This window comes from Zonotrichia leucophrys, unplaced genomic scaffold (assembly GCF_028769735.1).
Source record: "Zonotrichia leucophrys gambelii isolate GWCS_2022_RI unplaced genomic scaffold, RI_Zleu_2.0 Scaffold_437_42387, whole genome shotgun sequence".
NCBI classification, from domain to species: domain Eukaryota; kingdom Metazoa; phylum Chordata; class Aves; order Passeriformes; family Passerellidae; genus Zonotrichia; species Zonotrichia leucophrys.
In genome coordinates, this window is record NW_026992642.1 from 1 (window position 1) to 25,291 (window position 25,291).

At 48.4% G+C, this 25,291-nt stretch overlaps 1 protein-coding gene across 1 annotated transcript; it reads left to right on the top strand.

Moving 5' to 3' along the window:
* Positions 1-1,743: 1,743 nt before the first annotated feature.
* Positions 1,744-8,927, top strand: LOC135441703 (TOG array regulator of axonemal microtubules protein 2-like; the record flags this gene model as incomplete). The annotated part of the gene is made up of 6 exons (XM_064701249.1): positions 1,744-1,844; positions 3,600-3,804; positions 4,956-5,172; positions 6,237-6,323; positions 8,479-8,710; positions 8,852-8,927. Coding segments are annotated over exons 1-6 (918 nt in total), but the record flags the coding sequence as incomplete, so codon positions are not given.
* Positions 8,928-25,291: the final 16,364 nt, after the last annotated feature.

Below are 25,291 nucleotides of genomic sequence, written 5' to 3' on the forward strand. Positions count from 1 at the left end.
CCCCAAGAGACATCGGGCAGACATTCCCCCTCCCCCAGGAGAGAGAGAGGGAGAGTCGGCGAGACGGAATGTGATAGCAGCCGGCCCAGGAGGAGAAAGGGGGGAGAAGGGTGCAGCCCGGCCGGCCGCAGCAGCAGCGCGTGTGGGAGTATCGTCGTTCTGAGACAGGCAGAGACTGCACTTTTTAACCCCTTTCTTTCATGACTGGGGCCTTGCAAGAATGCTGATCCTCCTCGGAGCTGACTAAGAAGGGAGATAAGAGATAAGATGAAACAAGGACCTGGCCCGAAGGACGTAGAGAAGACTGGCTGAGTGAAGAGAGAGATGCTTGGAGTGGCCTTTTGGCTGGACTTTTCTTGTGGCCATGGACTCAGTTTGTTCCTGTGACACAGAGACTGCACTTAGGGGGAGGCAATGCCTCAGAACCAGGAGGGTTCATCGTGGGGACCCCTTGGCCCCAGGGGGTTGGAAAAATATGGGGGGGGACAGATGTCCCAAAGCAGAGACTGTGCCTTTTTGGAGTGAGACAAGGCATCCTTAAAAGACAACCCTAAAAGCAGCTCTGGTCCATGCACGGTGGTGAGAGCACTGGGCATGGAAGGAAGATGTCACAAGCGGCAAAAGGACTTTCCGGGCGGTGCCGAAGTGACATGGAAGCACACGAGGTTTCAGCGTGTTTCCAGGGGAAGCCTATGGAACAAGAAGGACTCCTCTCCTCTTCATGAACTGAAGTTTGAGTATACTAAAGTGTGGTGCCAGGCTGGGCAGTTGGTGATTTGGGAGAATGTATCGGATTGGGAAATTCAGGTAGTGGGGAGGAGGAAAGTGGTTTTTTTTGTAAGGTTTTCAATTTTTTTTTTCCCTTTTCCTTATAGTTTTTCCCTATTTTCCTGTAGTTTAGGTAATAAAGTGTTCTTTATGTTTAAGCTAGAGCCTGTTTTGCTTATTCCTGGTCACATCTCACAGCAGACACCAGGGTGAGGGCATTTTCATGGGGGCACTGGCTCTGTGCCAGGCTCAAACCATGACAACATTTAAGCATAAGCCCCCACCATGCTCTCCCTACTCTGCCCCTGTAAAGCAATTAAGTGAGAATTTTGAGTCTGAAGATAACAGAGTCTTTGCAAAGGACACTGGAAGTAGTAGTGCCAAGAAAATCCCCAAATTTACAAAAGATGTCCAGGTCAATCCTAGTTACTACAATGACTGTCTGTCTTTTGGGAATACTGCCCTGCTATCAAGCCCTGTGGAGCTGGAAGAAGCTTGGTGAATTCAGCAGCATCCAGTGGAAAATCCTTTGTTTGTTTGGGGGGGGGAGGACTTTATATTTTTAATCGACATTATAGATGGGAGCCTTCTTTGTGCAGACACAGGGAGAGTGAGTGTTGAACCAAATCAACTTCCAACACAATGGGCCAAACCCCAAAGAGTCCAGTTTGTTCTGCAGCTTCCTCCACAAACTCTCGTTGCCTGCCAGTTTGCATTATTCCCATTTCTGCTCATGACTAAGGAATTTGGGATTTTAGACTGCTGCTCAGTCTGGTAGCACCCATAACCTGCCTTGGGCTATTGAAAACAATGAGTTGGCATTACTGAATCTCTGGTCTGTTTCCATCTGTAAGTTAGGAAATGTTTCCCTAAGCCTTGGTAGCAGTGATCCTGGTTCTAACTTGTGTTTTCAACAGGGAATTTCCTGTTTTATATTCTAAAGATTGATGGGGTTTCTCTATGTTGTTATACGGGATGGAAAACCAGAAGGCTGAAGGCCCATCTGTCAAGGAGCCGGTGAAGGAGAGGAACGATGGCTCAAAGGAGCCCCAGGCCACATTGTCTGCTAGCAAACGGTACTGAGCACTTTTGTTAGATGTGACAAAGCACATGACAAGCTTTACATGCCTCTTCCTCAGGAAAAACTTTCTGGCAGAGATGACCAATGCCACAGATTGTTTCCTTTCCCTACAAATGCTCTGGGATAAAAAATGTCTACTTGTGCATTGTGCTGAACACAACTTCTCTGGAGGGGTTTCCACAAAAATGGAGAGACAAACAGACACCCATTGGTTGCAGCTCAGATGATCCAGTGCAGTGGCAAGGGCAGGGCTGTGGAGGCTGGGAGAGGGCCAAGTTTCTGCTGCCTGACTTGGGACAAGTAAATTCAAACAGGGCTTTTTTTTCATCTGAGTGGAGTCTTTTTCAGATGGGTGTTTTGATGAGAAATCTCAGTCTGGAAGCAAGATGCCATTCCACAAATGCAGTTCTCATCCATGTGCTTTGGCCTGGTTGAATCATGGTTTTCTTGCCCTCAAACAGTACCAAGTTTGAGTAGTAAGGAGCAAGGGAAGTCCTGAACAACTTCAGTCAACGGGTGTCTGAATGTGGACTTTTTGTCTTGATATTCCTGTCCTTCATGTAATTTGCTTGATGGACAGCATGTTTGGTTTATGTCCCCCTGTGCTGCAATCAGCATTTAAGACAGGAATTTGCTCCTTGCTGTCTCTTCATGACAGCTGCAGAGCCACTTGTACCTGTTCTGCTCTGATAGCAGAGGGGATTTATTTAGCTCTGTCCTGCTCAGCAGTGGCAGGAAAGTGACCACATGCCTCAGTAGCACAGCTGGCATCTTCCTGTGCTCATGGAGACAGGCTGATCAGGAGAATTGTTCCCAGCGGGTTTGTTACACTGTGGATCTAGTCTCTAGGGAGGCAAATGAAATGTGAGCGTAGTTCTGGGATGTCTGCATTATCTGTCTTACTGATTTTCTAAATTCTTCAAATATGGCCCTGTTTATCTGTTCAGATGCATCTGAGCTACTTTTCCAGATTGTTATGCCTGGTTGTAGAGACACTTCTCCAGAGTGATGGGTTCCCTTATTCTAAGACACACACGTCCCTTATGAGGAGGCATTTAAACTTGGCAGTAGTGTCTCTCTTTCTCCACAAAGCAATGTGACCTGTGTGCCCTGGCAGCCATCTGAAGATAGATCAGATGCATCTCATCCTTGGTTTTCCTGAGTGAGCAGTGGTGAGAATGTCACTTGCAGATTGTCTCCTGTAATGATTGTCATGAGGTCCATGTTGTTCTTCAGACCCTCATGACTTTCCAGCTTGAAATCACATAATTAGGAAAGCTGCTCAAGATGTTTTGCTCACAATTTACTGAAGGTATTGTCTGTGGCTGCAGCTCTCTCCACAGAGAGCAGCAGGCACAACTTTCCCAGGCATTGTCCTGGGGAGGAATGTTAGAAGATCAGAGAAAAGAATGAGAAACAATTCTTATCTTCACTTGCTGCACCTGTTGTTGTGAACATGTGGAATGTGTCATAGAGATTTATTTACCAAAGGGTGATTTCTTAATTGGCCACTGGTGATGGTGTTTTGGATTCAATTGACCAATCAGGTCTGTCTGTATCAGACTGTCTGTACGGGCAATGAGTTTCAGTATAGTATAGTAAAGTATAGTATACTAAAGTATAGTATAGTATAATACAGTGATTGAGCAGCCTTCTGAAATCATGGAGTCAATGCTAATTATTTCCACGATGGGGATGCCATGCTACGATAATTATCACCACCAGGTCCTCATTTGGTTTTATTTCCCAGGGTGAAATCTCCCTCTGATGGACACCTCCTACACTGTGCAAAAGCCCAGGTCACGTCACCTCCAGCTGTGGAAGAAACGGAGCTGCTCCAGAAGCTTTACCATCTCCTGGAGGCCAAGGGGTTTCAGACAAGGATGGAAGGAGTGGAACTCCTCCTAGACCTGTGCAAAACCAGCCCCCAGCTCATCTCCATTAACATTACCCAAGTATGTAGGGTATCTTCACTGCTCCTTTCCTTTAGCTCCTTTCCTAAGCCTGTAGCAGCAAAGTAAATTCAGTGTGTCTTGGCACTCTGTCCTGGCTGTTTGGGTCCCTCTCGCCCAGACAAAAATAATTCAGGTCCAGGCTTCAGGACAAGTTATTTCAGTCCAGCTGTATTGGTCTGGCAGGTGCCTATTGATGCTGTTCATCAGATGATGACAGAACTTTCTGCTGGTGTAAATGCTGCTGTCTCCTACTGCCAGCTGGGTGAAGTGAAGGGAATCCAGCCCCTGAAAGCATGGAAATTGTTCTCTAGACCAAAAAGGGGTTTGCATAGGGAAGAGAAGTATCAGGCTGGGTTGGTTTAAACCCAGTTGTTTTATTTAAAGAATACTTCTATATACTCCATCTTGTCTTACACAGGCACAGCTCTGGCTACTCATTTCCATCCTTGTTCCTACTCCTCTTGGTAAAGACAGTGCTCACCCTTCTTGGGGGTCTTTTTTTCTCTTTGGAAAAGGAGGAAAACAGCTAAGGACTCATCTCTGCCTTCTCTTTCCAGTAGATGCTTTTTCCCTTTTTCCAGGAAAAGGTGCCTGATAATGTGGCTGCCAAGGGGCTGAACCGGCTCTAATGAGAGCTGTACAGCACATTACATTTCAGAAGTCCACCTGTTACTTAGAGAAATGGTCGGGATCCTTGAAGAGTTGATCAGAGCCCTGCGCTTCTCCAGACACAGGTTCTGAGACAAAATAAAACTCAGATCTCCTCCAGCCATAGTTTTGGCAAAATCATAATTGCCCTCAGTACTTAAGGCAACTGTGTAGAAAACCAGGCATTGTAAACATCTGCTTCCATTCAAAGCAAAGGTAGTCTTTAGCATTAATAAATGGAATTGATTTAATGATTTATAGATGGAGAGAAACACCATAGGAACTATTCAAAAACCTCTTAAAAACAGAAGAAAATCTTTCAACCAACATGAGGTTGCACGACCATTCCAGTGAGTGGCCCCCAGGAAAACAGTGAAATTGTGCAAGTGAGTGCTGACCTGACAGAAAGAATCACTTTCATCTTTGACATTGCTGACTGCTACACCCACTCTTCAAACAGGGACATTTGAATCCAGCTTTCACATTGCTTGTTCTCTTCACAGATTTTTGATTATTTTGCCCTGAGAATATCTGACGGCCACAAGAAGGTGAAGCAGAGGGCGCTGGACGTGCTGGCTGAAATCACAGGAGCCCTGAAAGATGCCTTGAACCCGGTGATCATTGGTTTGGTGGAAGGAATAACAAAGAACCTGAACTCAAAGGATCCCAGGGTTCGTGGGGCAGCTGTGAAAGCACTGGAAGAATCCATTGCTCATTTGGGTAAGGCTGAGCCCTGGCAGGGACTCTCCTCAGCTTCGTCTCTGTCTCTCCCTCACAAGAGAGCGCTGAGTGCCTTGACAGCTGCTCTTGTCTGTGGAACACTGCAGCTGACACCCACCAGAGGCTGTGCAGGTGCAGTCCTTGTGCACCATCCCCAACAGGCTGGAATGGGATCAGCATTTCCCAACAGTGCCAGGAGCCCTTGGCTCTGTGCTGCTTGTCTGAAGAGCAAGTCCTGGACTGCAGCTCTGCTACAGTTCAGAGGCAAAGGGGGTTTGGAGTTTGCTTGGGCCCCGTCTGACTTCCCAAATGAACAGCTTTGCTGTTGGCATGAAGGGACACTGACCCATCAGAGCCTCTGCAAGGCAGCCACCTGCAAGGCTCTACATTAGAGGCATTAGCTGCCTATTTCCTACTTTTCTCTTTTGTCTTCTGTTTTCAAAGGGGAACTGATGATTCACCCAGTTCATTTCTTTAGAACAAAGAGGTATAAACCCAGCTGTCAAGGATGCCTTGTTCCACATGTTGTTTTGCATGAGCCAAGATGGCCACAGCAATTAACTACATAGGCAAGGGCTGCTCTAAATTCCTTTGCCACACAGATTTATGTCAGCTCTGAGAATGCTGCACTGGGTAAATATGCCTGAAAAAAGGAGTGTTGAAGAGGCAGGTCTTCAAGAGGAGTTTCCACTTTCTCCTCTCCAGCTGCTCTGTGAACTCAGGAACTGCCTGACTCAGTGCCTTTCTGTGACCCAAGTATGGGGCTCTTCCTTTGTGCTCTGGGATGCAAAACCTTTTCACTGCTTCCATGTGACTGAACTCTCGAGGTCCCTGATGTGAAATGTTTTAACACAGCTCCTGCTACAGCAGAAAAGTTTGGATTTACAACTGTGAGAGGAGATCTTTTCTTTCTGAATTTAAAACCCTACCAAGCAGGCTATAAGGAAAGAAGAAAAGGATTCAAAACTCCACAGAAATGTACTTGATTTTTTAAAATGGGGTTGGCCTTGCCCTTTCTCCTGTGACCTGAGAAAAGTGAGCAGAAACATGTGTTTCCCTTGTAGATAAAGTGTCACTGCTGAAAGAGTTCAGCTACCAATGGAATCAGCTGAGTGGCCAAGCCCTGCTGGATGTCACCGAGCGTATCACAGGTATGGCCTCCCCTTCTGAGCCCAGAGCTCTTCCCAGGGAGCATTTACAGGGAATGCCTGTGAGCAGACAGCAGAGCAGTTCCTCCAAACCAGGAGGTGCTGAACTTGTCCCTGCTGCCCCATGGCCAAGGCAGGTGGGTTTGGCAGGTTTTCCCTGGCTGCTGCAGACCTGGGCAGCATCTGAGATGGGGGCAGCGCTGGGCCTGGGGCTGAGCTCTCACTGGGGCATCTCAGAACCACCTCCAGCAAAGGGAGGGCTAAAAATGCCCCAGCTGGCTCCTCTCTGGGGAGCTCAGGGACATCTGTGATCTTTGAGGGGAAATGGTGGCAAATGCTGTTTCAGGGCATCCGTTTGTTTTGTCCTCACAGAATTCTTGTTTTTCTCTTGGAAAGTTTTGAGGCTGAACCGTGCAGAGCCTGGGGGTCACAGCTGAGGTCAGAACTCAACAGAGGTATCAGAGGCACGGGTTTAGTGCAAGGCAGCCTCTGGGGCACAGGACAGAAGCAGAGTGCTGAGGCTCCCTGCCTGTGCTGTCACAGTGGCCTTGGACTGAGCCTTTCAGGGTGTGCAAACAGTGTCTGCCTGTGGCAGCGCTCTCCAAAATGCTACAAATGCAGCTGATAGTTGATTCCTCAGAGGAGCTTGCTATGTCAGCATTAGCCAAGGAATGGAAACATGATAATCTCAATATATAGCAGAGAAGACGATTGATAGCCTTGCTTTAACTGGGGCTAAATCCACTGCTAATTATGCCAACATCTTTGAATGCAAGGTTTAATACACTTTGTGTCTTCATTAGGAATCTCAAAAGGGCATGTTCAGCAATTGGGAATGTCAAAGGCCCTTTAAAGAGCATTTGAATAAAGTAGATCTCCAGCAATAGGGAATTTAGTTTAGCAGTTCTTTTGACCTCTTTTTCAAATAAAGGAATTAACCATAAATTAGGACTACTTTAGAAAAAGCAGATGTTCTCTCTGAGATTTAGTAGGGACAGACAGCTGTTCCTCACGTTCAGTAGTCGCTGATGTCTTTAATTGCATTTAAACTCAAATGAATTTCCATTTTAAAATGGATACCATAACCCTTTCCTGCTTAGCAGAATTGGTTTTGGTACTTGCAGGAGCTGTTTCAATGTTGATGACTGCTGGTGGATTAACAGCATAGAGAAAATGAATTCTCTTCCACCACAGAATATTAAATGCCTACTAGATAACATTTTGTCTGATCAGAAAATAAGAATGGTCTCCAGAGCATTTCAGGTTTTGTTCTCTCAGCCAAATCTGCCATGCAAGAAGCCTGTTGGTAGTAACTTTTTGTCTGTGTTTGATACAGTTCAGTTCAGAAAATGGGCAGAGATATTTCAGAGACAATATGAGAAAACACTGGTGTTTTGGTTACATTTCAGTCCCCTGTGTAGCATTTTTCTTTCTCTATGCCCCTATTGTAGTGGACATTATAAGAAAAAATGCCATTACCATTCGGAGGGGAAGTGGCATTAAAATGTGGAGATGCCCAAATGCCAAGGCAATGGGGTCTGGGTAATTATCTAAGATGCCCTGAGGTTTGAAACAGCTCTTTGTTGGAAGCCCCAAAAGCATTCTGCCAAAGACACCAGCTGGTCACTGATGTTTCTCATCCAGCTGTCAGGCAGCAGCCATCTTTGGTGGGCTGGAGTTTTGAGGTGTGTTCCAATCCTGCCCTTTGCTGTGGGCCATTGAGCAAAGGGAAGAGCCAGATTAGACATTTGGCACTTGGCATCAAAGTTACAAAAATGGAATCATCCTTTTATTAGAAATCTCTCCATTTCCTCTCTATGGTGCATTTCCAAATCCTCAGTGTGGGTTTAGACAACTTCTTAATGGAAATCAAAGGCAATTGGACATTTCATTCATTGTTCATGCAGAGATTGTGAAATAATTTAGTAAAGGTAGGAAGTCTGCCACAGGGACAAGGCTCAGGTTGGAGCAATTAGTGCTGAGGGGTTGGTGGTTCTGTTTCCAGGATGCTCAGCTGCTTTGCCCGTTTCTGGACCAAGGGGCTCTGGGTGCTGTTTTGCTGCTCTTGGCCAGAGAGGCTGGCAAGAAGCAGAAGCAGAGGCAGATCCGTGTTTGCAGTGAGGCTGGTGGGTAAGGAGCTGTGTCTCTGTCCCGGCAGTGCTTGTGCAGGGGGTTCATGCCAGGAGCCCTGAAGTCGCCCAGCGCGATGCCCTGCCCGTGCTCTGGTCCTGCCTGGGGAACAAGGCGCTGCCTGTGCGGAGCGCCAACGTCCGCACCGTGGCCACCAAGCTCGCCTCTGCCCTCTGCAAGGTGATGGGCACCCAGCTGAAGAAATGTGCTGCCAGCAAGCCTCCACATGTGCGGGAAAACCTCTCCAAAATGTTGGGCTGGTGAAGGTGATATGTTCTCCAGAAAGCTGAGGAAGCGCTGAGTTGGACACCTCTGGATTTGCCTTTTGAGCTGTGCCAAAAATGACAAAATCCTAAGGAAGGATGTGCATCTGCCCCTGCTCTCTCCATTGCCCTTCATAGTCATGGCATGGGGGGCCTGGAGCAGCTGCAGACTGAGGACAAGGTGAAGGCAATCATGGCTCAGCCTCACACAGAGGTGAGGGGGGAGCTGGGCCAATCTCTGCTGGCAGGAAGGGTCTTGTGGCAGCCCAGAGAGGCTGTGCACATTGCCAGGGAACAGCTGTGCCCTGCATGTGCCCCTGCAATGAGCTGTGCTGCTGCCAGTGCCCCTGGAGCTGTGGGACTGCTGAGCTGTGGGGCAGGCAGAGGAGCAGGAGGGTGCATGTGCAGCTGAGCCATTGCTGGGGAGCACAGGGCTCTGGGCTCCCTGCTGTCCCAGCGCAGCCCAGAGGCCAGGCTGTGCCTGTGCTAGCTCTGGGCAAGTGGCTCAGGGTTTGCCCTGGCCTGCCTCAGTGTCTGCCAGCAGAAGCATGTTTCCCTGTGCAGCTGTTTAGACATCTCCAGGAAATGTGTCCCAGGAATTATGGAGCTTCAGCTGCTTTAGGTTTGCATGGTGGCCTCTGTTAAACTTTGCCTCTCTGTTAAACTTTGTGTCTCCATTTTGCAGATCTGGCTGGTTACAGTCCTACCGAGAAGTTTTCTCCGGACACTTCCAATGTTCCCTCACCCACAAAGTCCTTGCCTCCCGTCCAGAAGAGCTCTCTTTCCTCCAAGCTCAGGAAGAAGCTGCCGCCTGTATGAAGAGTGTTTGAAGAATAGGATTGATGTGTTAGGCTTCATAGTTACAGCTGTACATATGTTCTGATATTTAGATGTAGTTTTGAATATAATGTGCTTTGATTCTGTCTTTAAGTTTTGATGACATATTTTTAATTGCATATATTTTATTTTGGTGATGAAAAAAGTAAATAAATAAACAAAATTGAAAAAAAAACAAAAGGAGATTGTGAGACCAGGACCTGCTAGCCTAGAGATTATGGGAGTGCAGCTCACTCGATATGCCAGTGTCTCACCACATCCTTTCCTCATTGGGCCTCTCCTCTTCCTCTTTGGCCATGTTTTCTTTGTGTCATTTGTGCTGCTCTTTGTTACTTGGCATTACAACAGGGTCTCCTGTTGACCTGTTTAGGGGACAATTATTGCAATATTAATCCAAATATTGCCATTTAGATTGTGCCTGGGCCAGTCTGACCCTCGCTGCTGAGCCAAAGGCGGCAGCTGTGGTGTATCACCCCAGAGACACCTTTAGCTTGCTGATGGTTTCAGCTGGGCACTAAACAAGTCCAGGCTCGTTAGGAACTCTGTTTACCTCAAGAAGAAGGCTTCAGACGATGGTGAAGAGAAAAAGGAGAGGATTCTGCTGGAGGGTTATATCCAGTGGTTTATTCCATGGTTACAGGGGTCTGAATCTTGGGAAGAGCTCCAACAGAATCCCCGACCGCATGGCCGGACTCACCTTTTAAGCTCAGGGGGAGGGGAGGGGAGGGGAGGGGACAGGTGAGCCACCAACAAGGGGGGGGGGGCGGGGTCTCAAGGGACGAGGGACACCTAGACAGGTGTCATGGTTTGACCAGGAAGAAGTGGGAATTCTGGGAAGCTGTGGTCAAACCAATGAAGGTTTTGGGTTTCATACTGACACCTGGTGTAGCCAGTGGGGTTTGGACACACCTCCGAGAATACACAGGGGTTAAAAGCAGGGCACTGCCCTGGCACTTCCTCTTTGGACATCGTCGGGCGAAGAGATCAGATCTCTCTCCCCCGCCCGGCCCGCTGCTGCTGGGCGGGGGAGGGGCCGCCATGCCGTGGGCCTGGGGCCTGGACAGAGGTGGGGGTTGAGGGGGCTTCGAGGATGGAAGGGTGGGGGAGCCCCAAGAGACATCGGGCAGCCAGCCCCCCCTCCCCCCAGGAGAGCAGCCAGCGAGAAGGGGGAGGAAGACTGCCCGGCCGCAGCGGCAGCGTGTGGGCAGCGTGCGTGGGAGCCGTTCCCGTGGGAGCCGTTCCGGGACCGACAGACAGAGACTGAAAACTTTTAACCCTTTCTTGCATGATTGGAGCCTTGCAGAAAATGCTAATCCTCCTCGAAGCTGAATAAGAAGGGAGATGAGAGATGAGATGAGATAAAAACTTTGGCCCGGAGATTGTGGAGATGATTAGATGGGGAGAGATGATTTGGAGTGGCCTTTTGGCTGGACTTTTTCTTGTAGCCATGGACTCAGTTGTTCCTGTGACACAGACTGCATTTAGGGGGAGGCAGTGCCTCAAAACCAGGAGGGTTCATTTGTGAGGACCCCCCGGCCCCAGGGGGTTGGAAATATATGGGGGGGACAGTTGTCCCAAAAGCAGAGACTGTGCCTTTTTGGAGTGAGACAAGGCATCCTTGAAAGACCACCCTAAAAGCAGCTCTGGCCATGTCTCGGTGGTGAGAGCACTGGGCATGGAAGGAACATGTCACAAGCGGCAGAAGGACTTTTTTTTCTCCCCGGGCGGTGCCGAAGTGACAAGGAAGCATCCGAGGTTTTCAGTGTGTTTCCAGAAGCCTATGGAACAAGAAGGACTCATCTCCTCTTCATGAACTGATGTTTGAGTATACTAAAGTGTTGTGATGGGCTGGGCAGTTGGTATTTTTGAGAGAATGTATTGGATTGGGAAAGTCAGGGAGTGGGGAGGAGGAAAAGTGGTTTTTGTAAGGTTTTCAATTTTTTTCTTTTCCTTATAGTCTTTCCTATTTTTTCCTGTAGTTTTAGGTAATAAAGTGTTATTTATGTTTAAGTTGGAGCCTGTTTTGCTTATTCCTGGTCACATCTCACAGCAGACACCAGGGTGAGGCATTTTCATGGGGGCACTGGCTCTGTGCCAGGCTCAAACCATGACAACAGGCCAATGACCTCTGGGCCTGAGGGGCATCCTTTGAATTTGACCAACCACACGATGCCTTGTTGGAATGTTAAGCCTGATTGACAGGACTCACTCAGCAAGGGGACGAGGGGGAAGGGGAAGAGAGGTATTGCCACACCTGGGAGGTGACCTGGAAGTTTAAAACAGGACATTACAACACACCGCAACATCTCCCCCTAGTTTTGTTTAAAAAGAAGAGGACTGGGCTTGTAGTGCAGAATGCTTGCCAAACCATAGTTGGTAATTCAGTTCTTTCTCTACAGGAGGATCAGTGTTTTCCACTGAGGCTTCCAGGTCATCCATTGGAGCACTGAGGGCTTCCAAATGGTAGACCTCAGGAGGGGGAGATGAGCTTGAAATTAGCTTGAGGACTATGCGTTAGATTAGTCCAAAAACAATGCTAACAACTACAATAACTATAACTAAAATAAACAGCACTAAAACCACAGTTTTCAGAATAGATCCCAACCAGCCCGAGAGTCCCCAGCCTTTGAACAGTCCATTCAGCCAGTTGTCAGTTTCTCTGATGATGTCCAAGAGCTTTCGCCAAGGTAGTCCATACGTGGTTTGGACTGAGGGACTATGCAGGAGATCGCAGGTGGGATGACCATGAGTTGGATGAGAAGCAGGCTCAGTCTCATGGCGTCTCGAGGCTACACACGAACAGTGGGATCTAAACTGGTACAAGAACTTGGAACAAACATATATTACAAACTATTCCAGATAGGAGGCTTAAATGGAATTTCTTCCAGAGAACGCGTGCGGCGTTTTCTTCTCCAGGTGGCGTGAGCAACCTGGGGCGCTCCTGTAGATTTCTCTGAGACTTTGGGAACAGAGGGCTTTACCCATTTGGAAGGAACCCACCTTAAACCAGAGGGGGTGGACACACAGGCGTATCCACATCCCCAAGTAACCAATCTGTAAGGTCCCACCATTTTCTAAGTCTCAGGTCCTTTACTAAAACTGGAGGTTTTTCTTTCATCAACCTATGACTGCTCCCCGCAAAGTGGCGTAGGATGGGTGGGTTCAGGCTGTCAAAAGAACAATTCAGAAAATTGATTGTGAATAGCGCCCTGGATAACCGGATGTGGGGAGGTTCCACCTTCAGAACCTGTTGTGGCTGGTCCAGGACCCTTTTAATATCACGGTGAGTTCTTTCTACAATGGCTTGACATGTAGGAGAGTAGGGGATGCCAGTTTTGTGCTCTACTCCCCATTGTTGCAGGAAGCTCGCAAATTCCTTGGATTTATAAACAGGCCCATTACCAGTTTTCAGCTCCTTGGGGATGCCCATGAAAGAAAAAGCCTGTAAGAGGTGCTTAATAGCATCGATAGATGATTCTCCTGTGTGGGCAGAAGCATAGACCGCTCCAGAAAAGGTATCTACACTAACGTGAACATATTTCTGCCGTCCAAAAGCCTGTATGTGTGTTACATCTGTTTGCCACAGTTCACAACTGTTCAGTCCCCTTGGGTTTGCTCCCGTACTCACTGTAGGGAGTGCATGTTGTTGGCAATTTGGGCACGTGGCCACAATTGCATTGGCCTGTTCTCAAGTGATGTTAATCTGACAAACCAGGCCAGGTGCATTTTGGTGGAAAAACTGGTGGCTGATTTTTGCCGGATTTGGGAGAGTGGCCATCACTGCAGGCGCAGCAAGAGCATCTGCCCTTCTATGGTCTTCAGCGATAAACCCTGGCAAGTCAGTGTGTGACCTGACATGCATCACATAAAATGGTTGCTCTCAGTGAGTGACTAACTTTACCAGTTTTGAGAGCAATTCAAAAAGTGCGATGTTGGACAATTCTTGCAGTATTGCTTGATCTGCCCTGGATACTACTCCTGCCACGTATGCAGAGTCTGTAATAAGATTAAATGGTTCTGAGAACCTTTCAAAAGCCCTAACAACCGCAGCCAATTCAGCAACCTGAGGTGAACCTTCCACCTCAGCAATGTCCGTCTCCCACTACTGGGTTTGAGGATCCTTCCAAGTCATAAAAGACTTGTGGGACGTCCCGGACGCATCTGTAAAGACAGTCAGAGCCTTTTTTAAAGGTCTCCTACTTAGAGCACTTCTCAATTTTAAAGTAAATTGAACATCTTGTTCGAACAATTTGTGAGCGGGCCGCGCTACCGAAATTTGTCCTGAGTAGGAATCCGGAGCAAACTGCAACACTTCATTTTCTTGAAACAATTGTTCCAGTATTTTCATAGTATTTTGACCTGATTTTAACTCAGCTGGAATGTGAATGCACTTAAAATCACATCCTGCTAACTCCCTGATCCGGGTCCTTGCTTTCCGGATCAGTTCCGCTAACAGCTCCTGAGGCTTTGTCAGTCTCTTGGACCTTCTGTGACTGAGGAAAACCCATTCTATGATCAAGAGAGAGTCCCTCTGGTCCCGGTCCTTTTTTGGTGTGTTCTTTGCCGTAGGTGTTTGTTTTTCCTCCCACTGGAAAATAATTCCATGGAGGTGTGGCAGCTTACCTAGAATGATAAATTTGAATGGCAGGTCAGGCTGGCATCGGTTGGCCTGTCTTGTGGACATTGCGATCTAAACTTTTTCTAGAGCTTTCCGTGCCTCTGGGGTAATAGACCTAGGAGCACCTGGGTCCTCTCCCCCTTTCAATAAATTGAAAAGAGGGGCAAGGTCGTCGTTAGTCAGACCGAGCCACGGTCTTACCCAATTCAAAGACCCACACAACTGTGGACATCCACAAGGGTCTGGATCCTTGGATTGATTTCCAGTTTTTGAGAAACAATGGTCCTATTTCCAATTTCTAAACCCAAATACTTCCAAGGTGGCATCTTTTGAATTTTCTTTTCCTGGAGCTCGAACCCTGCAACAATCAATGCATCGATCGTTAGGTCAAGCACATGTGTGAGTAAATCATCATTGGGGGCACACACAAGGATATCATCCATATAATGATAGATGATGGCCTTCTCTGTGGCTGCACATACTGGGGAAAGCAGGGAAGAGACATACCACTGGCAGATAGCTGGCAATACCTTCAGGCCCTGAGGAAGAACAGTCCAATGGTACCTTTTCATAGGGGATTCCATGTTGGTGGAAGGGACAGAGAATGCAAAACGCGGTGCATCGTCAGGGTGAAAGGGGATTTGGAAAAAACAATCTTTAATATCAATAACAGCTAATTTCCAATCTTGGGAAAGCATTGTGGGGGATGGCATACCAGGTTGGGGAGAACCCATATCTTCAATTACATTATTAATTTGTCAGAGGTCACAGAGGACTCGCCACCTCTTTTTGTCAGCTTTTTGGATGACAAACACTGGAGAGTTCCATGGGGACATGGTCTCCACAATGTGGCCCTTTTTTAGTTGCTCTTCTACTAGTTCCTCAAGCATCTTTCTTTTTTGTTTACTGAGCGGCCACTGTTTCACGTCAACTAGTTTGTCTGTTTTCCACTTCAGTTTTTGGATGGGGCACTGTTGTTCAATGACTGCTGCACAAAGATGCTGTGGAGAGTCTGGAATATCAATTGTGACACCCCACTGGGCCATTAAATCTCTCCGTAACAAAGGTTCCGAATAATCTAACACAAACGGACGGATATTTGCCAATTGTCCGTTTGGTCCCTCGATTTGAACAATGCTTTTGGATTGTCTTGCCAATTGCAGACCTCCTACACCTCGAAGGTGACTGGCAACATTTTGCAAAGGCCAATGTGCTGGCCAGTCTTGTACTGGAATCACTGTGCAGTCTGCACCTGTGTCTACAAGCATCTTAATGCATTTTGACTCCCCACCCCCACTGAGGTTACACCATAATTTAGGTTTGTCTTTCCCAATAACTTGGACCCGGGCGGCTGTGGGCCCTTGTTTTTCTGTACTTTCAGGTAAAGATGGTACAGGGATAACTTGTGCAACAATTTGTCCCTTGGGAAGAAACAGGGGAGGGTGGAAACAGTGCAGGCTGAGAACGAATAGCTCAGGATCTGATGTTGTCATTCCTGGAGCAATCTTGATCTCTTGTGGTGTGTGTTTGGTGTCCCCAATGACGATGTACTTACAACGAATTCGGTTCCAAGTACTCTTCTGTTCAGGATTGACAGAGACAAAATGCCAGTCAGTGTCTTTCAGGTGGAGTGACTCTGTCAGCTGCAACTTGTAAGGCTCATTGACAGAAGACGTGGTTAACATAGGATCACCTAAATCATAACAAAGGTTATTTTGTTTCACTTTCAACAGTGGACCAGTAGAATTGTTCTTTGAAGCACCTGCTTCACTAACACAAATATTAATATTATCGTGCGCTTGATTTGTTTTGCTAACCTTATTCCCTTGGCCTGCTCTTTTTGTGTCTGCACGCCTGGCAGGTGGGCGCTCCCTTTTCAGTTTTTTTGTTGTTGTTGACCCCCAGGGAGGGCTTGTAGTTCTCCTCCCCTGCCATTTCTAAATTCATCAAATTCCCTTTTAAGGGGGCACTGGTTACTCCAGTGTCCTAGGTTGTTACAAAGCAGGCATGGTTTAGTGGGCTCAACCATTGCTGGTCTCCGCTGCTGCCCAGGGTACTGCTGTGCTGAAGGAAAAGGTGCAGGGCTGGCAACGGCGACACAATGAGGTGGTCTTGGCAGCAGCCTTGGTCTGGTGTCTTCAGCCACGCTCATCAGAGGCACTTTCCTGTTACAGACTAGAAGCATATCTTTTAGTGTAGGGGGAAGTTCTATAGGAAGGCTCAGGATTGCCGCTCGACACTGTTCATTTGCATTTGTAAACGCTATTTCTTCTAAAATCGCTTCCCTAGCATTCACCTTTTTAACTTGTATTTCAATGGCTCTAGTAAACCTTTCTACAAATTTCAAAAAAGGCTCTGATGGTAGTTGTTTGATTTTACTATAGGGCTCAAAAGGCCCCTCAGGTTGGAGGGAAAAGAATGCTTTTTCAGCTGCTTTTTTTACTTTCTTGAGTGTTTCTGCAGGAATTGCGGCAGCTTGGATAGAGGGTGAAGACCATTGACCCTCACCACAGAGGTGCTCAATGGTGATAGGGTTACCACTGTTGTCTTTTGTTGTGTTTGGATCAGCAAGCAATCCTGGGAGAGCATCTTTTAGCAGTTGTTTCAATGCTAATTCCCATAATTTGAATTCCGTGGAGGTCATGAGACAGGAAAAAAGCTGTTTTAAATCATGGGGGATTACCACAGTCCTACTCAGTTCAGAATTTAAAAGGCCACAGAAATATGGACTGTGTGGACCATATTCTTTATGAGATTTACAGATCTCTTTAATCAATTGTCGTCCAAAAGAACTCCAATTAGCAGTTGTGGGTGCTCCTCCCTGAGCTGCAGACTGAAACGTAACAGGAGCTAGTGACAACATGGGATTATGCATTGGGTCTGCTGTTCCCTGCTCTGTATCCCTTGAATCAGAAGCATTGGGATCACAGCTACAGGTTTGGGGACAGGCAGTGGGTGTGTCCCCACCGTGGGAACCTGGGGAGGGGGCGGGGACAGGGAGCTGGCAAGGGGGGGGGAAACTGTGGGAAGAGGGGGCGGGGTCAAGGGGCTGGCAGGGGGCGGGGACGCCTGGTGACATCACATCAGCAGACGCCCCCTGGGAGGGGTAGAGAGGCGGAGCCAATGGTACTGAAGGAAAGGGAGGGGGGAAGTTGTCACGAGGAACAGGAGGGGAGGGGGATGGCATTTTGGAATGTTAAGAGGATTTTGGGAAGAAGAAGACCAGGTTTGGGAAGATGCCACGTGGCATCTACCAGTTTGTGGACCCCCTAGGGACTGGGGGCCATTTTGGGCATCACTGCTCTCTGGAAAGCTGACACGTGCTCTGGGTTTTAGAGGAGGGGATACAGGGGATTGGGAAAGGTTCCACGCAGCCTGGCCAGGGCCTTGTGAACAGGACAACTCAGGCATTTTAGCAAACTCTGGGAGTCGACTTCCCAATGAGTGTGCTCTCTTTAAAATACCAAGTTTTGGGTAAAGAGGTTTAGGGGTTTTTGAGCTAGGAGAGGGAGAAACAGGGAGAGCAGAGGTACATGGCTTTACATTTGGCTTTTTCTCCATTTCCCTTTGTTTGAGCAAGGCTGTTCGGATTTGTAAACTCCAAAACACAAATTTAGCTGAGGGTGCCTTGCCAGATTGCCCTAAGGTTATCAATTCATTCCCAACTTTATCCCAGAATTGAATATTGTGGATTTCTTCAGGGGACATATGTGGGAACTGCAGAAAAAGCTATCTTATAAACTGTTTCAATTTTCCTTTTGAGAACTTCACATTACCACTGACTAAAATGCTAACAATATTATAATACACTCCTTTTTGTACAATGCTGAGTTTCGAACCCATGTTAGATGTAAAAAGCAAAGTACTGAATCCCGCCTCACCGAAAACAATGCCAAAATCAGCTACCGATTTCTAAAAAAAACCACAGATAGGAAGACGATAACGAACAGACAAAAGCTTCACAATGCAGCTGTATATACTGCTTTTAAAATTCCCAGGCAGCAGCGGCGAGGCACGCCCTGCCGAGCCGAAGCAGACACAAAGCCTCCCCCGCGGTGCAATGCAGCCCCCCAGCAGAACTGAGAGTGAGAGCAGCCTCCCCCACGCCACATGGCGAGCTGAAACCGAGGCCCCCCACGCCGCGTGTGCAAAGAGCACCCCCTTCCCCCACACCGAGAGAGATTCCCCCCGTCCACGTGGCAAGCCAAAACCGGGCTCCCCCGCGCAGAGAGAGAGAGTGCGGAGTCCCCTCCCCTGCGCCACGTGGCAAGCCGAGCACGCTGCGTTGCTGAGCCGAGGGGAAGGGCAGAGAGCACTCTCGCACCGCCGACGCGGTTTCCAAAAGACAGCTAAACACGCGGCAGAGAGCTAAAAGCCTAGAACGCAATGAATTCCCATCTGTGGTGCTGCGCAGCCAAAATGCAAAGGCAAAAAGGAACAGAACTCACGGCAGAGTCTGTTTTTTTGAGCTTCTGCTCCACTGAGAGCAGAGATACTCACCCGAAATGGCAGCTGTAGCTGGCTAGGGTTCAGACAGGCAGGTCTCCTCACCGGAAAAGGACCTCTCTCTGGGCAAGAGAGGCTACCCTCTTCTTCCTCTGGAAAATCTGCTCACCACAATGGAGCTGGGCTTTCCAGAGGCACTGAACAGTCCACGAAACTTTTTCTGGGAATATTCCCGAAGTCTCTAGCTGGGAGCGATGAAGCCAAGGCTCCTTTCAGCTGGGTGCACGGCTGCCAGAAGCTGCCCGAGGTAGTGAGAGTCCGTCTGGGCTGCTGAGTCGCTTTGCCCAACCAGGGACGCCAAAATATTGGGATAGGAATCCCAATATTACTAGTTAGATTGTGCCTGGGCCAGTCTGACCCTTGCTGCTAAGCCAAAGGTGGCAGCTGTGGTGTATCACCCCAGAGACACCTTTAGCTTGCTGGTGGTTGCAGCTGGGCTCTAAACAAGTCCAGGCTTGTTAGGAACTCCGTTTACCTCAGGAGGAAAGCTTCAGGCGATGGTGAAGAGAAAAGGAGAGGATTCTGCTGGAGGGTTATATCCAGAAGTTTATTAAATGGTTACAGAGGTCTGAATCTTAGGAACAGCTCCAACAGAATCGCGACCGCATGGCTTGATTCACCTTTTAAGCTCCCGGGGCAGGGGGAGGGAAGGGGACAGGTGAGCCACCAACCAGGTGAGAGGGGCAGGGTCTCAGGGGGGGATGACACCTAGACAGACCAATGACCTCTGGGCCTGAGGGGCATCCTTTGAACTTGACCAACCACATGACGCTTTGTTGGAATGTTAAGCCTGATTGACCGGAGTCACTCAGCAAGGGATCAGGTGGGGAGGGGAAGAGGGTATTGGTACACCTGGGGAAGGGACCTGAAAGTTTAAAACACACTGCAACAAGGGTCTGTTGTTAAACTGTGTGGCCTCATGGAACCATGAGCCATTGTGACACAGCGTGGCCACATGGAGCCAAGAGGCCACTGTGACACTGCGGATCCAAGGAGACCGTTGGGACTGAGGAACCTCATGAAACCAAGAGTCCATTGTTCCACTGTGGGGCCCTGTGGAACCAAGGGGAACACAGTGACATTGCAGGGCCTCATGGAACAATGGAGACTGTTCTGATACTTTGGGACCCACTGGAACCAAGGGGCCATTAGAGCATAACATGGCCTTCTGGGATCAAGGGAACTGCAGTGAACACTGTGGGTGTCCATGGGATGAAGGGTCCATTCGGACACCTTGGGACAAAGGATACCATTGTGACACTCTGGGGCATCATGGAACCCAAGGCCCATTGTGACACAGCAGGGCCTCATGGAACCATGGAGGCCATTTTTACACTTGGAGGCCTTGTGAAACCAAAGGGCCATTGTGGTACTTCAGAGGCTTGTGGAGCCAAGGGGGCCACAGTAACACTGTGGGGCTTTGTGAAACCAATGATCTGTTGTGACACTGCAAGGCCTTATGGGATCATGGAGACCATTGTGACACTACAAGGCCTCATACAGCCAAGGAACCGTTGTGACACTCTGGAGCCTCGTGGAAACTAGAGGCCAGTGTGACATATCTGGGCCTCATGGAACCAAGGATCCAATATGAAACCACCACTGTGACACTGCAGGATACCATGGATCCAAGGGACTATGGTGACACTGTGGGGTCTCATGGCCCCAAGGCCATCCCTGTGGCTATGCTGGGCCACATGGTCCCAAGGGGCCAGTGTGAAGCAGCAGGGATCTGTGGAACCAAGAGGCCATTGCTGCATTTCAGGGCCTCATTGAAGCAAAGGGCCGTTGTGATCTTGCAAGGCACCGTGGATCCATGGAGAGCATTGTGGAATTGCAAGGCCCCATAGAATCATGGAGACCATTGTGACACTGTGGGGTCCCATGGAACCAAAGGGCCACTGTGGCCCTGCAGGGCCTCATGGAAGCATGGGGCCATTGTGACACTGCAGAAGCAAGGAGAACATTGTAACACTGCAGGGCCTCGTGGAACCAAGAGTAGATGAAACAGGTCTGGCTGGTTTGGCCTCCCAGGGGCCACCTGACAGGTCCAGCTGATCTTGGAATGCTGAGGGCTGGCTCTCATCAGCTCCTGGCGAACTGGGGCTCTGTGCTTTCCTTCCTATGGAAATGAACCAACCGTTTATCGAGGTGCCCACAGCCAAAACTGATACTCATCCTGAGAAATTCCCTGTATGCAATGGTTCTCCCAGACAAAAGCTGCCAGGACAAAGAGCTCTGGCTGGCCTTGGCCTCTGCTGGTCACCTCTCATCTCAAGGAAGCCCTGAGGAAAGTATTTGAACAGGTTTGACCTCTGGAACATCAATTAGTCTCTCCTCCTGTGAGAGCTGTGCCACGGAGCTGTGGCGCGGAGCTGTGGCTCGCTCCTCCCTTCCCCGGATCCTGCATCCCTCGCAGTGCCTCTGCCGCCTCCTCAGCAGCCCTGCGGCGCCAACCCGGACCTGCTGCTGGAAAATCCCTGGTGTTCTGAAACCTCAGATTTCCAAATCCCTGAATTTCCAAATCTCTGCATTCCTGAACCCCTGGATTTCCGAACCCCCGGATTTCCAAATCCCTGGATTTCCAAACCCTCTGATTTTCTGAATCCCCGGACTCCTGAATCCCTGGATTTCTGAATCCCCAGACATCTGAATAATGGATTCTTGAACTCCTGGATTTCCAAATCCCTGTATTTCCAAACCCTCTGATTTTCTGAATCCCCGGACTCCTGAATCCCTGGATTTCTGAATCCCCAGACATCTGAATAATGGATTCTTGAACTCCCGGATTTCCGAATCCTTGGATTCCTGAATTTCTGAACCTCGGATTTCCTGAATTCCCAGATTTCCTGAATCCCTGCTCTGTGAACAAGTGAATGACCTCCTTTCACTGGTGGCTGAGCTTAGGGAGGAAGTTGAAAGGTTAAGGAGTATTAGGGAAAGTGAAAGGGAAATAGACTGGTGGAGTTCAGCCCTACCATCTTTAAGGGAGGCTTCTGATCAAGAGTCTGAAGACTTATATGCCTCCCGCTCTCAGGCAACAGAAGGGCACCCGGTGGATGAAGAAGAGTGGAAATGGGTCCCTATTCGGGGAGTTAATAATAAAAAGACCTCCCCCTCCCCATCATCCAGCCAGGTACCACTTCAGAATAGGTATGAGATCCTGGATCTAGAGATACAACTAGATGATTTAGGAGCGAATTGTCTGCCCAGTGAACGCCCCAATTATGATTCACCTGCAAGACGGATCACTACCTCTAGCATCAAGAATAAAAGAAGGGTAATTGTAGTAGGTGATTCCCTCCTGAAGGGAGCTAAGGGCCCCATATATTGACCAGACCCATCCCATAGGGAAGTCTGTTGCCTCCCTGGGGCCCGGGTACAAAATATCACTGAGAGACTTTCTGGGCTGATTCAGCCCTCTGATTATTACCCACTGCTGATACTCCAGGCTGGCAGTGATGAGATTGAGGAGTGTCAAGGCAATTAGAAAGGACTTCAGGGTACTGGGTCAGGTAGTTGATAGGGCAGGAGCACAGGTAGTGTTCTGCTCAGTCCCTTTGGTGGCGGAGGAAAATGATGAAAGAAACAGAAGAATCCGCATCATCAACAAGTGGCTTAAGGGTTGGTGTCATAGGCACAAGTTTGGATTCTTTGATAATGGGGAAACTTTTACAGCATCTTCTCTGCTGGAACCAGATGGGGTACACCTCTCTGTTAAGGGCAAAAGGTTTTTAGCTCACGAACTGGCAGACCTCATTGAGAGAGCTTTAAACTAGGTTTGAAAGGGGAAGGGGAACCAGCTGAGCTATCTGGAAACAGGCCCAAGAATTGCAAGGCTAAGAAAGAGGTGAAGTCAGTAGCCCAGATGAGGTCCATGTATACCAATGCATGCAGCTTGGGCAACAAACAAGAAGAGCTGGAGGCCATGGTGCAACTGCAAAGCTATGATGTAGTTTCATCACGGAAACGTGGTGGGATGACTCACATAACTGGAGTACTGCACTGGATGGATACAAGCTCTTCAGAAGAGATAGGAAAGGTAGAAGAGGAGGAGGGGTGGCCCTTTATATTAAGCAAAATTTCATGCTATCAAAATTGAAACTAAGGATGATGGAGTTGAATGTCTATGGGTAAGACTTAAGGGGAAGGCCAACAAGGCTGACACCATACTGGGAGTCTGTTATCGTCCACCCGACCAGGAAGAAGATGACTTATTCTATAAGCAGCTAGGTAATGTTTAAAGATCATCAGCCCTTGTTCTTGTGGGTGACTTCAACCTACCAGACATCTGCTGGGAACTTAATACAGCAATAAAGAGGCAGTCCAGGAAATTCTTAGGATGTATGGAGGACAACTTTTTGTTGAAGCTGGTGGGTGAACCCACCAGGAGAGGGACTATGTTAGATCTGCTGTTTGCAAATAGAGATGGGCTGGTGGGAGATGTGGTGGTTGGAGGTTGCTTGGGGCAGAGTGATCACAAAATAATAGAGTTCTCAATATTTGGTGAAGTCAGGAAGAGCACCAGTAAAACTCTTGCATTGGACTTCCGGAGGGCAGACTTTGGCCTGTTTAGGAGACTTATTCAGAGCATCCCTTGGGAAGTAGTCCTTAAAAACAAAGGAGTTCAGGAAGGGTGGGCATACCTCAAAACAGAGATCTTGAGGGCACAGGAACCGACTATCCCTGTGTGGCGAAAGATCAGTCAACGGGGTAAACGTCCAGCCTGGCTGGGCATGGAGGTTTTGGAGGAACTTAAGAATAAAAAGAGGATGTATCAGTGTTGGAAGAAGGGTCAGGTCTCTAAGGAAGTATTCAAGAAGGCTGCTAGAGCATGCAGAAAAAAAATTAGGGAGGCCAAAGCTCAGTTTGAACTTAGAATGGCGACTTCTGTAAAGGATAATAAAAAATGTTTTTATAAATACATTAATGGTAGAAATAAAGTTAAGACCAGCCTTTGTTCTTTATTGGACAAAGGAGGGAACTTAGTATCTGCAGATGAGGAAAAGGCAGAAGTGCTTAATGCCTATTTTGCCTCAGTTTTTAATGGGAAGATGACTTGCCCTCAAGACACCTGCCCGCCTGGACTGGTTCATGGTGTCAGGGAGCAGAATGGACCCCACATTATCCAAGAGGAGGCTGTCATAGAACTACTGAAATGTTTGGATATTCATAAATCTATGGGACCAGATGGGATCCACCCCAGGGTAATGAGAGAGCTGGCAAATGAGCTTGCAAAGCCACTCTCCATCATTTACCAACAGTCATAGCTCACTGGTGAGGCTCCGGATGACTGGAAGCTGGCCAATGTGATACCCATTCACAAAAAAGGTGCAAAGGAAGATTCTGGTAATTATAGACCAGTTAGCCTGACATCAGTACCTGGCAAAATAATGGAACAGTTAATATTATGTGCCATCACGCAAAATTTACAGGATGGCTAGGGTATCAGACCCAGCCAGCATGGATTTAGGAGGGGTAGATCATGTTTGACCAACCTGGTCACCTTATATGACCAGGTAACCCGCCTAGTGGATGCAGGGAAGGCTGTAGATGTTGCTTACTTGGATTTCTGCAAAGCCTTTGACACTGTCTCCCACAGCATACTCCTAGACAAGTTGGCAGCCTGTGGCTTGGACAGGAGCACTCTTTGCTGGGTTCAGAATTGGCTGCATGGCCGGGCCCAGAGAGTGGTGGTGAATGGTGCTGCATCCAGCTGGTGACCAGTCACCAGTGGTGTCCCTCAGGGGTCTGTGCTGGGGCCAGTTCTGTTTAATATTTTTATTGATGACATGGATGAGGGTTTAGAGTCTTTCATTAGCAAATTTGCAGATGATACTAAGCTGGGAGGATATGTCGATCTGTTAGAGGGACGTGGGGCTTTGCAGAGGGACTTGGAACGGTTGGATGGATGGGCAGAATCTAATGGGATGAAGTTCAATAAGTCCAAGTGCCGAGTCCTGCACTTTGGCCACAATAACCCCCTGCAACGATATAAGTTAGGGACGGTGTGGCTGGACAGTGCTCAGGTGGGAAGGGACCTGGGGGTGCTGGTTGACTGTCAGCTGAACATGAGCCAGCAGTGTGCCCAGGTGGCCAAGAAGGCCAAAGGCATCCTGACCAGTATCAGGAACGGTGTGGCCAGCAGGAGCAGGGAGGTCATCCTTCCCCTGTACTCAGCACTGGTGAGGCCTCACCAGGAGTATTGCGTCCAGTTCTGGGCCCCTCAGTTTAGGAGGGATTTTGAGGTGCTTGAGTGTGTCCAAAGGAGAGCAACGAGGCTAGTGAGGGGCTTGGAACACAAGCCGTATGAAGAACGACTGAGGGAGCTGGGGTTGTTCAGCCTGGAGAAAAGGAGACTCAGGGGTGACCTTATCACCCTCTTCAACTTCCTGAAGGGTGGCTGTGGTGAGCTGGGGGTCAGTCTCTTTCTCCGGGCAACAACAGACAGAACGAGAGGACACAGTCTCAAGATGCGTCAAGGGAGATGCAAGCTAGAATTAAGGAGGAAGTATTTTACAGAAAGAGTGGTCAAATACTGGAATCACCTACCCAGGGAGGTGGTGGAGTCACCATCCCTTGAAGAGTTTAAAAAAAGACTGGATGTGGCACTTGGT